This window comes from Dermochelys coriacea, chromosome 15, assembly GCF_009764565.3.
Source record: "Dermochelys coriacea isolate rDerCor1 chromosome 15, rDerCor1.pri.v4, whole genome shotgun sequence".
NCBI lineage: Eukaryota > Metazoa > Chordata > Testudines > Dermochelyidae > Dermochelys > Dermochelys coriacea.
The window spans coordinates 27,327,823-27,343,046 of NC_050082.1; the positions used below are offsets into that span (position 1 = coordinate 27,327,823).

Here is a 15,224-nt window from a genome sequence, read left to right on the forward strand (position 1 = left end):
GGCCCGCTCTCCCCCCGCCCCAGACCCACCTGCCCATATTCTGCCGCCCGCCGCCGCCGCCGCCGCCTCCCCCCGCTGCTGCCGGGATGCCGGGGCCGCCGCCGCCGCCGGGGGGTTTGCGGTTGTTGCCGGCGGCCTGGGGCGCCTGCTGCTGCTGCTGCTGCTGCTGCTTGAGGGACATGGCGAAGGGGCCGGGCCGGGCGCGCGCCGGGGCCTGCTGCGCTCGCTCGCTCGCTCGCTGCTCCGGAGCCGCCGCTGTCTCGGCCGCTGGCTCCCAAACAGTGTGAGCCGAGCCGGGCCGGGCCGGGCGGGAGGGAGGGAGGGAGGCAGGGGGAGCGCGAGCGCGCGGGCAGCGGGGCGCGGAGGGATCCGGCGGGGGGGGAGGGGAGGCGCGCTGCGTACCTGCCCGCCCAGCCCTGCCGGGCGCCTGACAGCGCCCCGCCGGGCGGCCGCGCCCAGCCCCGCGGCCCGGGGGACCCGGCCGGGGGCGTTCGGGAGCCCGGCCCCGCTCCGCCCCGCCGCCGGGAGCCTCCCCGCGGCCGGACTCTTTACGGGAAGTCGGAAGGGTCTGAGCGGGGAAGCGGCGGGTGAAGGGGCGGCCGGGGAGCGAGCGCCGGCCGGGACACGTGAGGCGGCCGGGGACGGGCCCGGGGACGCCGGGGGGCGGCGGCACCAAGGCCGGCAGGGCGACGCTCCGTCCCCCCCGCCCCGGCTCGTTCCCTGCCGGGGTGTGGGCGGCCCCCCAGCCCGCCCCTCAGAGCCGGCCCAGGCGCTCTGCGGCGCCGCTGGACGGGAGCCGGCCCCTGGCGCAGCAGCCTCGGCCCGGCCAACCTTCCGGCAGCGCCGTGGAGGCAGCTGCGCGGGCCCCCCCATCCCCTCCCTCTGCGGCGGGGCGCTGGGCCCCCGGCAGCCGCCACAAACCCCGCTGCCGGGACGTAGCCGGGAGGCTGGAAGCCCAGACGCTCCCCTCTACCGCGTTACCTCCGGCTGCTCCCCCGCTGTCTGCTCCCGCTCCGGTTAACTGCTGGGGTTGTAGCTGTTGAGGGCCCAGTCCTACAATAGGATCCGCAAGCAGAGACTTCTGCCCTCCCGGGACCTGGCAGACTTCCCGGAGGCAGAGCAGGCTCCTGGTTGCACGATTAGAGCATTAGATTCTTTAAAAACAAAAGAAAAAAAACGGGCCCAGACCTCCAGGTTTGTAATGCACCGTGTTCATAGGGTGCTGTGTGTTGTTTCGGGTTTATGAACACTGTATGCCCCTCCTCCCATAAATTCACACATTTTAGAGGACTGCTAATAGATTAAAAAAATTATGGGAATTAGTGGTTAATTATATTGTGCTTTACATCTTCAAATCACTTTTGCAAACATTCTTAAAACTCCTGTGAGGAAGATAAATACAGTATTCCTGTTTTACCCAAGGAAAACGGAGATGGAGGTTAAGCCTTTTACTAGTTCTAGCTACAGAATTGACCTCAGCTAACATTTTTAACTTAAAAGAAAAGGAGTACTTGTGGCACCTATTTCTTTTTGCAAATACAGACTAACACGGCTGCTACTCTGAAACCTGTCATTTTTAACTTAAAATCTTTGCTTCCCTCTTTGCTGGAGCACATAGGCATGCAGTTGACCCCGGAGCTGTTAACATTCCCTCATCTCTCTGGATTTTAGGAAACTGTTTCCTTCACCTGGAGGAGGAAGTGAGGCAGCTCAGATTACAGTTGTGTATGACATCGCTCTTCAGAGCTTCCACCAGAGAAGGAAATAAGGATCTAACATTTGTATAAAAGACGTTTGAAAAAAAGCTCAAGCCTTTCTGCAGACAGAAAAGTAGTAAAGGAACAAAATCGTTCTTTTGGCTTTGCATTTCACCTTTTAAAAGACTTATCCAAGGCTACACGGAGTTTCTTAATTTCAGTCCGCTTAACCAAATTGCCCCAGCTTCCAAACAAAAAAAAAAAAAAAAAAAAACCAACCTCAAATGATGTATGCAAACTTCTAAACAAGTAATTTAGAATTTTGAGGAATCAGTGGCCCTTTAAATGTAGATTTATCACATTATAACATCAGTAACTAATTACATTAGCTCCCATTAAATACAATTAAATACATTGTATTTAAACAAAGCTGAAATGGATCCACTGGGTTATCACATTTTTTGCCAACTCCTTCAGTATTTAAGATTCTTAATTTTTTTAAAATGCAGTTTAAGACATTCAAAGAAAAACTTTACACAGTTAATGGTGGATTGCCATAATTGACAGAAGGCAAGACATACTGTAAGTGCTGAAATGCCAACTAAACCTGGTTGCAAGTCATTTTATTAATGTATGGTATTGTATATCAGCCAATTTTAAGCATAGAGTTTTAACTTTAGATCTCTTTGAGGTGTTCCTTGTACCTGTTACTTTATTCTACTTATTTCCAGGAGCACTGCAGTGCAGCCAATTCATTCTAATATGTAAAAATAAAATCTGGACTGACCTGTTAAAAGTCTGTCATGTACATAATTGGCATGAACAGATGGAATTTCAAAACCAGGAAATAAATTGATTTATAACCATGGTTACTCAAAATTCTTGAGGCTAATCTATTCATGGAACCTCTCTAGGAATCCCAGAGAATGGAAGTGTAATAAAAAGGAATGCTGCTAGGCAGGCATTATTTATACACCTTGCTTGTAAATCAAGTTTTCCTATAGGTTTGGCAGAGTTGTGGGTGGTAAAACACAATGGTAAGAAACCCAGCAACATTTAAATTAGCATTTCCCCAATATGTGTACACTTTTGGCTGCTAAGTTTTTTGTTTTGTTTTACAGGCCTGAATAATGATGGTGGCGGCATTATTGGCTGGGTGACAGTAGATGCTAACTGAAATGGACACAGAAGAAAGAATTCTTTATATTTAATTGGAAATGCTTGCACTGTGCGGAGCCAGAAATTTAAAGCTCTCTCTTTTCTCCCCTTTTTAGTACGTTTTGTGGCCAACTAGTGATTTCATAACCGCAGAAATTGAAAATCATGAACATCAAGTATTTATGCAGTTTGTGGAAGAGACTTCTGTATGCAGTGTTGGAGACCACTAAAGTTACCCCGGCACAGGTTTCAATGACATTTGCAGCAAAATTAGTCTTATGCCAAAACGCTGCAACGCACCTGGTGCCTGCTACTAGAGATGATCTTGAGCCTTAAATATTTTTTTTTCCCCAAAAGTTTATTTCTTTTAAGGCAACCTGCATATTTTTATAAAATGAAGCAAGTATCCTGAACACCTAAATTAGACTAAGGTCTTCAGAGCATTGTCTGAATAGATCATCATACATACAGTTCCTAGTAATATGGTGCTTTAATCACGACAGGGGCCTCAACATGCTACTACAACACAAATAATGTAGCAGTTAAGAGACTTTCAAGCTTGTTTCAAGGCATATTTTAGATCTTTCAAATTAGTTGGCGCTGAAAAGGATTGTGTCTATTGATGTACCAGTGCCCCAAATTTAAAGGAAATGACAAGATACAATTAAAGCAAGTAAAATTGACAACATACAATTGATTATTCAGTAGATTTTTGCATATTAAATTTTCATTCTAGAAAAATATTTTAAGTAAGAGCATACTATCAGTTTGATATGCAGGTAGTAGACACTATCTGATCCAGAAACAAAGCTAGAAAGAAGGTGTCAGTAGCATGATCTGGCATGCATGAGATTGACAGAATGACAGTCCTTTCAGTTCAGAGATGCTGGAACGAGTGCACTGCAAACATAGATGGGAATGAAAGGGGACTATGCTGTACTCTTGGAATTCAGGCTCAGGGATATGCTAAGCTAGTGTTGATACAAAAATTGACACTTCAGACGATGGGCAACAGCATTGGCGATTTCCAACACTGCCCCACTGGCAGAGAAAAATTTCTTTACACTCCATGTCCCTTTGCTGAAACCAACAAGGACATCAGCTGAAATGGCAATTTTAAAATGTTAATCACAGATACCTGTCCATTAGAAACTGATTCAGCACCAAACTCACTTCACGTAGACTGCCAGCAACTTGTAACAGCTTTCAGTCACACCTGACCAGCGCTGAATCTGAACGGGTGCCCTAGACTTCTGGCTGAGATGTTTCAATGGGTTTTGTCTTTGCCACTGGTGGCTAGAGAGAAACTTAAACTGCTACATAACCAGCAGACAAGAGCCATCAATTCAGGGCCATAATCTTTGCTGCATGTGTTGTATCTCTTGGCAGATTGATGCTACAGTAGAGAGAGCGCTAAACTCAGCTACTGGAACTGCTCTCAGCAGCTTCAATACATTATATTACTAAAGCTTTGCTACCCCTCACATTTACTCTTCTGTTTCTGTCTGATGTGCTGGAGGGAGCTCTTGGGTGCTCCCATAACCTCTTAGCAAACATATGCAGCCAAACTGAAGAGGTCTGAGGTGATTTCCATCTAGGGTGACCAGATAGTGTGAAAAGTCAGGACGGAGGGATTGGGGGTAATACATGCCTATATAAGAAAAAGCCCCAAATATTGAGAGTGTCCCTATAAAATCAGGACATCTGGTCACCTATTTACCTCTCTGATAGAGTCAAACCGTAAACACTGGGTCAGCCCTGCAAGAGATGATATCCCTGACGCTCACACAAATATTTATGGACTTCACGGTACCTGTCTTTGGAATGGATCAGATGGGATCAACTGGATAGCATTTTCAGAAGTTTTTTCACAAACAAGGACCCTCCAATTGCCTTACAAGGAGTTATTCCAATGCCTAATGCAAGTTATCCATGCTGCACACTACACTGTGCTAGCAATATACTCTTGGCCACCTTCAGGAACCAAGATACATTGTGAGCAAAAGGGCTGATTTGCCAAATTGTCTTCTTCCTTGGTTACCAGAGCACTTCTCCCCTGCCCCCCAACTAAGGAAACAGATGAATAGATTCCATGTGCACTCACCCTATCCTGCCTGCAGGCTCATAACATTTAGGGAACTGGCTTTGTCACAGGGTCTGGGGGGAATTTGGTAGGAGCCCCTTGTTAAAATGTTGACAAACCACCATAGACACTAGAGATGCGCTGCCAAGTAGCTTTGTTTGGATGTGAACACTACACTAGTGCATGAGAACTGCATGGTGAAAGTGACCACAAACCAAAGTGCAACTAAGTTTCATTTCATTATCCAAGCTAAGCAATGCTAAAACTGCATAAATGGTGAAATGATTTATTGCAGTTCTCTTACCAGCCTCAGGTAAGGGGTTTTATTTTGATATCTGAATTTTAACCTGGCAGTGTGCCTTTAACATGCTCTCTATGGACTTTGCTATACCCTCACTATAGGTAACCCTGCCAGTCATGAGATTTGACACATTCAAGAACATTGCTCTGTGTAGTCTGGAATCATGCATCCAGTCATGGCTGATAGTGCTTCACAGAAGTGAAAGTGCTGAGCACTCACAACTGCACTTAAAGTCAACGGGAGCTATGGGTATTTAGCATGTCCAAAAAAATCAGGGCCCCCAAGCACACCTATGCACCCACCTAACCAAAAATGCTATGCCACAAGGGAGAACTGTCCATCCTCCTACAATCATGTCCCACCTTAAAGTCTTTGTATTGAGTTCCTTTCTATTCTTTGCAGTGGTGCTAGCTAAAACTATGATCATGATTATCTAATCCTCTGATCTGCTTCTAACCATTTGACCCAAGGATCTCTATAGAGTGCCACAATTTGAATACATCTTGTATATTCCAATTGGGGTATTCTAAAAGCTTAATATTTATCTAGTGCTTTACCTCTTCAGGGCACTGTTCAATATATCAAAAAATCAATCAATCATCATAACTTCAAGGCAGGTAAATGCTGTGCCCTTGTACAGCTAGGTTATGTTTTACACAAGAAATCAAGATTAGAAGGCAGGAATTTCTGCTTCCAGACTTGTATTCAGCTCACCAGTTCATGCTGCCTCACTGAACAGCATAGCCCATTTTGGATTTCTCAGAATGACCTCATTAAGTGGTGGTACAACTAAAGTGCTTTTGACAGGGAAGCAGTTAAAGTCATTTGGAGGTCTCCTGGTTACAGACAATCCTATACTGTAATTCCATTTGCAGAGTGAAAACCCTTGGTGAGATTAGACTTCACTTCAACAGTCAGTTCAGCCAGGAGGGAGGCTGTTCACACTAGTTTGTTACCATGCCAACAGGCAGTCATTCAGTCATACCTATCACACCTCAGATGGACTATTACTACTCTTATAAGTGACCTCTTCAATAGGTTTCAGAGTGGTAGCCATGTTAGTCTGTATCAGCAAAAAGAACAAGAGTACTTGTGGTACCTTAGAGACTAAAATTTATTTGGGCATAAGCTTTTGGGGGCTAAAACCCACCTCATCAGATGCATGCAGTGGAAAATACAGTAGGAAGATATATAGAGATATACACACACGCCCCCCATGAAAAAAATGGGTGTTGCCATACCAAATAGGAACTCTATACTGGAAACAGGCAATTCATATTTCTCCCCCGACACCCACGGATTTGAACCTAGACTTCAATATTCTTGGGTTTCACCTGTACTGAAACGTCAAACAACATATGCCATGTCATTTGAAAAATTGGTCTGATCACATTTAATGCACTAGGCATATTTACCACATTTTGTCTTACATTTATGGAACTCTACATTCGTTGCCATGCTGTCTTAAAGAGCATCCTCAAATCATGTTTAAGATTCCTTTGCCAAGGTTACTACTACAGAAAGGATTTAATGATTTACTTTTTACTCATCTTGGCAAAAGAATCCAAACTGACCAGTTTTATTTTCTAGCCACCAGTCATTCAATTTTTATAGGATGAATATCTCATTATTGGATTCCTTTCTGTTGTTACAAGCTTGTTGCATCTCATCTTAAATTAATCCCCAATCCTGCAGACACGTATTCACGTGCTTAACTAAGATTGTACATATTCCCCCATGGACTTCCCTAGGACTTCTCAGGTGCTTAAAGTTAAGCGTGTACCTAAGTGTTTGCAGTATCAGGGCCGCAGACTAAGCTCTTTGGGGCAAGTGCTTTTTACAGCACCTAGAACAATAGCATCCTGATCCAGACTGGGCCCTTTGCGGATTGCTGTAAAAAAAAAGTCTATCTTTTTCACGAAAACATGGTGATTCTACTGGCGCTTGACAATCCCAGGTTGTATTGCTTCTTGGCTGCCTTTAGTCAGCACAATGGTCTTTCTATCCCCTTTGGCCAGTGCAGATTTGTACCCACAACACATTCTTGTAAGGGTGAAATATGGGTTTTGTTGCATTTTACCCTTATGTAGTTATTCACGGTAAAGATTCTGTGCCATATTAGATACTTTTCAGAGTAGCAGCCGTGTTAGTCTGTATTCGCAAAAAGAAAAGGAGTACTTACGGCACCTTAGAGACTAACACATTTATTAGAGCATAAGCTTTTGTGAGCTACAGCTCACTTCATCGGATGCATCAGATTAGATGCTACATCTCCAGATTTCAATTTTACATTGTTTTGGGAGTGGGGAATGGAAGGAAGAACAGAGGCTGTGAACAATTTGCAAAAATCCTGCATTTAGTCCAAGACTCCCAAGTGTCCTTTTTCCAGTGTCTCAGATTAGAAAATAGAAGATTTCTCAAATACATATGCGTTTATCTTGATCCTACAACCCTGTCGTTTCACTGAGTGAAAGATCATGTTCGGAGATTTGGTAGCCTCACATGCAAACAGCACAAGGTTGTGTATAGATTGCCAAGGACTGTTCAAGCTTTGCATTCAGAAATACAAAGCATTACCTGTGCGTGTAGGGGTGTCAACAGCAGGGGAGCCCAGTTGCTAGGCTGAATGCTTTCCAAAGCAACACCACAATGAACATGCAGGGACAATCCTACCACTGAACATTATAAATCCAGACAGTTCATGTGCAAGTGACACTGAAAAGTCATGTCTCTAGTGACAAATACAGGAAACATGTAGTAGGGAAAGACACATATTTAGCAAAAAGAAAAGGAGTACTTGTGGCACCTTAGAGACTAACAAATTTATTAGAGCATAAGCTTTCGTGAGCTACAGCTCACTTCATCGGATGCATTCATTGGATGAAGTGAGCTGTAGCTCACGAAAGCTTATGCTCTAATAAATTTGTTAGTCTCTAAGGTGCCACAAGTACTCCTTTTCTTTTTGCGAATACAGACTAACACGGCTGCTACTCTGAAACACATATTTAGGATGATTCTTAGGGAAGCAATTTAAGCCCAATAGTAGCAATGACTGCTGTTTAACAGGGATGTTAATTCTGCTTAATAGGAACAGCTTCAGCTGATTTATAGAATCATAAAAATGTCGGGCAGGAAGGGACCTTGAGAGGTCATCTAGTCCAGCCCCCTGTTCTGAGGCAGGGCCAACTATACTTAGACCATTCCTGACAAGAGCTTGTCCAGCCTGTTCTTACAAACCTCCAGTGACAGGGATTCCACAACCTCCCTTAAAAGCCTATTCCAGTGCTTAACTATTCTTATCGATGGAAAGTTTTCCCGAATATCTAACCTAAACCTCCCTTGCTGCAGATTAAGGCCATTATTTTTTGTCCTATCTTCGGTGGACACTGAATAACTGATCACCATCCTTTTTATAAACCACCTTTGACATTTTTGAAGACTGATCAGGTTCTCCCTCATTTTTCCCCCCTCCTCTCAAGACTAAACAGGCCCAGTTTGTTTATCCTTTCCTCTTAAGTCAGGATTTCTAAACCTCTGATCATTTTTGTTGCTCTCCTCTGGACTCTCTCCAATTTGTCCACATCTTTCCTAAAGTGGGATACCCAAAACTGGACACTGCACTCCAGCTGAGGTCCCACCACTGCCAAGCAGCATGGGACAACTACATCTCATATACAACAGTTCTATTCATACACCCCAGAATATTAGCTTTTGGGAGGGGGGGGGGGGAGGCACATTCAACAGCATCACATTGTTGGCTCACTACCATAGTGATTGAGCTGAGTACTTCCCTAGCACTGGTCTCCAGTGTTAGATCGCACCCTCCACATCATCTCCATGTAGTGGGCTCCTATGCTAGGCCACTCCTAAATACCTCTTCCATAATGAGCAGACTTTCCTTTCCTTGGGCAGACTATACCACCTCCCATCAGGGGGTCTAGCCATTAACATAACAGGTTCAGTAGCATTTCAGAGGAACATATTACTATTAAAATAGCATCTTTAGTCAGTCAGGAATGTCACTTAATGAGGACTGAAAAGTCAGCCAAAAGAGCATCCCAATTAAGTGAACTCAGCAGTATCAGAAGTAGTAACCAGCATTAAAAATAGATTAGTATTGCATTCAAGATCCCCAGATAAAGAACAAGAGGTATATGATTTAACATGAACTGTTACAAATAAATAAGTACTTTCCCCATCACTCACCAACCACACTCTGGAGTCAGGAATCCATACAATCTCTAGTACAGTAGCAATCCATAACAGTAACTAAACCATTACACCACTGAACCTATGCAAAATGCCCAAACAAACCCTTAAATTACTCTACCCACTTGCAAAATAACTACATTCCAAGACACAAATACAAGTAAAATCATTAATATGTACTAATCTTACCACAATTAGGAAAAACCCCAGATAACAGGAACAAACCTTTACCTGCTCCACATCAACCACCACCACCACTACTTCATTAGGGCAACAATTCACTCACCTGTTACAGCTTTATAGTAGCTATTGTCCCTGAGACAAGTTCAACAAGAATTAACTTCCTGATGGGGGAATTAACAGTCTTTTCCTTTATGGGTATGGCTATTTTAACTGATTGGGTGTGTAAGAAATCCTATTGTCCCATGAATTGCCCAAAAGATAGTGGTAAAACTCCCTGGTAACAATAAATGCTTTGGGGTTTGTTTTCTAACTAAATTATCAATCACTTCTAGATCAGTAAGGAGCAAAGCTATAAAAGCTTCCTTATTCTATCAGTAGAAGTGCAGGTGCAGCTGTGCTTAAATGAAAGCAGAAGGTGGCTCGGAAGGGAGTCTGAAATGTAAAAAGAAAAGGAGTACTTGTGGCATCTTAGAGACTAACAAATTTATTTGAGCATAAGCTTTCGTGAGCTACAGCTCACTTCATTGGATGCATTCCGATGAAGTGAGCTGTAGCTCACGAAAGCTTATGCTCAAATAAATTTGTTAGTCTCTAAGGTGCCATAAGTACTCCTTTTCTTTTTGCGAATACAGACTAACACGGCTGCTACTCTGAAACCTGAAATGTAAAACTATATCTTGATTTGCCTGTAGAGGAAAATGAGGATGTTTTAGCAAAACCACAATCACTTCGAGTTTCACTGTTGTGACCATACTCAACACCAGGGCTGCTCAGAACTTCATGGTGATAGTGACTCAGAACCTCTTTCTCTGCAAACACAAGCCCTTCCATTTGAGCAAAAGGAGAACCTCTGTCATTTATCAGCAATGTAGGCTTATGGTATACACTTGAACAATAGAGGACAATGATATCCTGCACAGAAGTTAAGTACGATAAGAATACAGAAAACATTTCTTATCTATAGCCCTTTAAGCCAAACTTGAGTATAGTTAGAGAAGCTAATTATTTTAAATACAATATACTGGATGTGTTCTCAAAACAGGTGTCAGATTAGAAAATTAGGATAGCTACTCCAGATCTACCCATGTCCCCAGCTCTGTCCATGTCAACTGTATGTTAATACTAAAAATGATCAGTAGTGAAATAGTTAAGGATGTTTAATTTTCATCATTAGGTTTCAGGGTTAACCCAAATTGAGCTGTGCAGTGACAATTCATGCTATTGTTTGTCTTTCTGCAGGCTCAAGAAGATAGCACTGCATCCGGTCACATTGGGAAGGTTTCTTCACAATCTCAGGGATGGAATGTTTTGTAAAACTCAAAGCTGAAATTCTGCAGAAACTAACTGATCCCTTAGAGCAGTGTTTTTATTGTGACTGCCCCATCTGCTGTTCTTTTGAGGCTGCAGATGCTGTTCAATATCATCTGGAGAACAGAGGCAGTCCCATCTGACTGGCAAAAAGACATTAATTTGCCACTTTGGAAATGCAAAGGCAGCAAATGAGACTGTTCTAACTATTGCAGCAGTTCTCTTCTGTCTGTCCTGCGGAAAGTTTTTGCTTCTACCTTATAGGCCCAAACCACTGATAGCTTAAGGATCAAAAGACAACAAGCTGGCTTCACTCTTCCAGTGGAGCAAAACTTCACAGTGTGCCAGCTTATTGAGAAGGCACGAGAATCCGGTTCACATTGCATTGGTGGATCTCAAGGCTGCATTTGACTCCCTTGACAGGGAACCGCTTTGGCTGATCTTGAAACTTACAGCATCTCCGACAAGCTTTGTAGAATGCTCCATCTCTGATGATTCCTCAAACTGTGTTCTTCTATATGGGGAAAGAATCACCTTCTTATGAATTAAGTCAGGCGTTCAACCAGGATGAGCTGTCACCCAGAACTCTTCAATGCCATCAGATTATGTGCTTGGCCCGACACTAAGTAAATGCATTTTAGACATAGGCCTTAATGATAAGAACCTCACCATTGTCCATTTTGCTGCTGACATACTTCTAGTGGTTGAATCAGTGAATGAGCTAGTTGCAGCATTTAAAGCCCTGGAAAACTCAGCAGCAAAAGTTGGCTTGAAAATTAATTGGGGTAAAACCAAAATTCTTCCAGTCAGTGATTTTGAACATGTTACAGGCTCTAGTGTCTTAGTGGGCAACCACCCAGCAGAGAGAGTCAGGTATTTCACCTTCCTTTGCTCTGTTGTTGACAACATAGGTGGCATTGAGAGAGAAGTTGAAGCCCATCCTGCAAAAGCATCATCAGTAATGGGGCACCTCCTCAAGAACATCTTTTGCAATCAGTAGAGACAAACAGAGAGATGAAGCAGAGGATATACACTGCTTCAGTAGTCAGTAAGATGACCTTTGGGACTGAAACATGACCACTGAGTGTCAAGATTGGGAAGAAGATGGACACCATTCAGTTGAAGCATCTTTGAATGATCAAAAACATTAAATAGTATGAAGGTAAGTCAAATTAAGAGCTCCATTGTCTAACTAAACAGGTCCTGCTCTCTCAAACAGTTGGCCAGCACTCTTTGGCTCACGATGCATTTGGTGGCCTCTACTCTGTCCTCATGACAGCATAAGAACTAACCAATCTAACCTGTCTACTCCTTCAGCATGGCCCCGATCTCAGCTGTGTTGAATGGGTTAAAGGAAGCAGGCATAGTGGCAGAACTTTCTTTCTCAAAGAGACTCCAAGCCCATTTTGAAGATGGCTGTGCATTCGACCTTGCTAGGAAATAGCAAATGCTGAAGACTGTTCAGTTATTTATGGAAAAAATGTCTGCCATCCACGCTCTTTGTTTGCTTAATGATGCCTCCAGCTTGCATGTTTCCAGAGAGGATACAAAGTGGATGACTATCCATCTGATTGGTAAGGAAATATTTTATGAGATACTGAAAATTGAGTCAACACCCAAGGAGAAAGAACAGATTATGATGCAATTATTAATGAACATCAAAAACAGGTTTCAAGAAAATGGGGACACTTTTGGGACCACTTTGGGGATGATGTTAATTGTTGAATATGACCCATCAGGACCAAAACAAACATGATACAGAGAAATCTCATCTTTTGGAATTTCTGTTTTAAAAACCATTGGATCCTCTTTTCTTTCTCTGTCTCTCACTGATGTTGGAAGACACAAATTGAAAGAACACTAGATCTATCTGGGGAAATTAGCTTTAATAGGAACAAGGGAAATCTTTTGCTAGATCTCTTTTTCCTCCCCAGCACAATGTAAGATAGATAAATAGTAAAGTTTTGGGGAACTGCCTGGCAAAGGGGATTGCGAAGTGGGCTACAGAACCTTTCACATCTGGAATATCTCTTCAAATTTCAGCCACATTCGTAGTGACTGATAGTTATGGCAATCTGCTGGCTTTTGGTGGCCTGTGTTGAAATCCAGTTTTGGGTTCAATCCCTTGCTAGGCTAGGCCAAGAGCTGAATGGACCTGGAGACTAAGCTCAGCTTCCCACCAGCTCCAGTTTAAGGGGGAAACAGGGGAATGCTTGTGCTGTCACACGACATGCTGTCACAGCTCGTGCAATTCAACATCCAGGGCAGCCAGACTAGCATGATGTTTACAAAAAGAACCAGAAGTTGGGTTTTACTCTGTTGTTGGCTCAGCACGTCCCTGCTCAGTAACCACCACTATCGACCCATGGGAAACAAAACTCGATGTAAAAACATGTGAACAGTTATTGACAACACACTGATAGTGTCCTGATGAGTTGTGGTGTTGAAGGTAGGTTTGCTCAGGTTTCTGTCTTTGGGAAATAATGTTGAGCCCTTGTGATCATTTAATGTATAAAGCAGACGAAGTCTGAAAATGCTGACTGAACAGCATGCATGAAGCGCTTTGGGATGAAACATAAGTTAGTACAACAAAGGCTATGGGTGCAACAAGTGCAACTGACGAGCTAACTTTTGTCCTCAACTGTGTACCCAGCTTTAACTACCCCCCATGCAAGGGCTGTACTTAGCTCCACATAAGGGGCCCAACAAATCATCGGTGAAGGGCTCATAACGATGAACTGTAAAAGGGGTGGGGGAAGTTTTACTTCATGATACAAACGGGAGGCATGAAAAGTTAGGAGTTCTTGGTAAGGTAAAAAAAAAAAGAAAATCAGCCAGAACAGGGCTATCCAGTCTCATCTTCCTGATTCTTCTGGAAGAGTTTATGTCCCTGGGTGCTGTCTTAGCCCTTAATAGAAGGGGGAGAGGTGTTGAATGTTTAGCTACAGATCTCTATCTACAGGGCCTTTAAGTGGGTTGATATCAACCAGCTCCCAGGTGGTTGGGCAGTCTGAATAAGAGTCACTTCCTCTCTCAGTCGTTCTATCTGTACTTAATATCTATGATGTACTACTCCCGGTGGTTGACCACATCTTCCAAGAAAGATAATGTAGAGAAGGGATAAGATTTCCCAGAAGGCACCTAAATGACTTAGGAGTGTAAGTACCCTTTGAAAGAGCACCTAAGACCTAATTTCTAGTGGGGAGAAAAATGAACCCAGTTCAGGCCTTCCTTATATATCAGCACACACATGGCCTAAACCTGTTCATTTCTCCTTTTTGGATCATGTTAAAGAAAATGGGTTAGAGGGAAGAAGTGTTTAAATTCTTTAAGGCAAAGAACATTATCTGAACACTGGTTTGTAGTGCTGCGCTATGACAAAATGTGGCAGATGTGGAGCAGATAAGAATAGTGATGTGTAATAGTTTTATGAATACTATATGGGACCTGCTTAGTGAGATGAAGTTAGTGTATGATGGGTTATTACACTTTCCTACATGAATATCCTGATCTAGCTTTACAAGAAGGCTGTTGGAAAAACAGGCAGGAAAGCAACACATGAGCTATAGATAAGTAACCTTCCAACACACTCTTGGGGACAATTACAGGACAGGCCTAGGGCCAGGCTCCAGCCCAAAGTGACAGATGTTTTGCCAAGGATGCCTAGAGGCCAAAGGGACACAACAGCTAAAGGGAGGGAGAGTTAGGAGTGTGCTGTTTCTGGGAAGAACACACTAAGAGGAACCAGACACACAGGCCTTGCACAAATGTCTGAAGCAGTTTCCAGGGGCTGGTAAGCTTTGAGACAGTTACACATGCTTATAGTTTTAAGACCTATTTCCACTGAATTTCTTTGGTTCTAAATAAATACTTTGCTTTAAAGAGTTTCTGGTTACTAGATACTACGGTCATAGGTGCCAGCAGGAAATGAACTGCAGACCTGTTGAAGTAATCACCCTTAGTACTTGAGGACTCAGAGTAGCAGCCGTGTTAGTCTGTATTCGCAAAAAGAAAAGGAGTACTTGTGGCACCTTAGAGACTAACAAATTTATTAGAGCATAAGCTTTCGTGAGCATCCGATGAAGTGAGCTGTAGCTCACGAAAGCTTATGCTCTAATAAATTTGTTAGTCTCTAAGGTGCCACAAGTCCTCCTTTTCTTTTTGCGAATTCTTGATATGACAGAGAAAGCTGAATGGGATAAATCTGGACTCTTCTTCCAGGTTAAATTAGTGAGGAAAATAAACTGATTAGGGGATTCTCTTCCCCTCTGAAATTCATTCATCT

General features: G+C 43.4%; 1 protein-coding gene and 1 long non-coding RNA gene across 28 annotated transcripts in view; one reads left to right on the plus strand and one right to left on the minus strand.

Moving 5' to 3' along the window:
- The window catches only part of ATXN2 (ataxin 2), an 80,541-nt gene extending 70,821 nt beyond the window's left edge, over nt 1-9,720 (minus strand). For 13 of the 27 annotated variants that reach the window (XM_038372743.2, XM_038372739.2, XM_038372737.2 and 10 more), the window contains exon 1: nt 30-181. In XM_038372743.2, the coding sequence (XP_038228671.1) occupies nt 30-181 (152 nt within the window). The other 14 variants (XM_038372778.1, XM_038372751.1, XM_038372775.2 and 11 more) reach the window with 3 other exon arrangements.
- LOC122456782 lies at nt 136-3,198 on the plus strand. The gene is made up of 2 exons (XR_006275841.1): nt 136-283; nt 2,819-3,198. It is a non-coding gene; the product is annotated as an uncharacterized LOC122456782 (long non-coding RNA).
- Nucleotides 9,721-15,224: the final 5,504 nt, after the last annotated feature.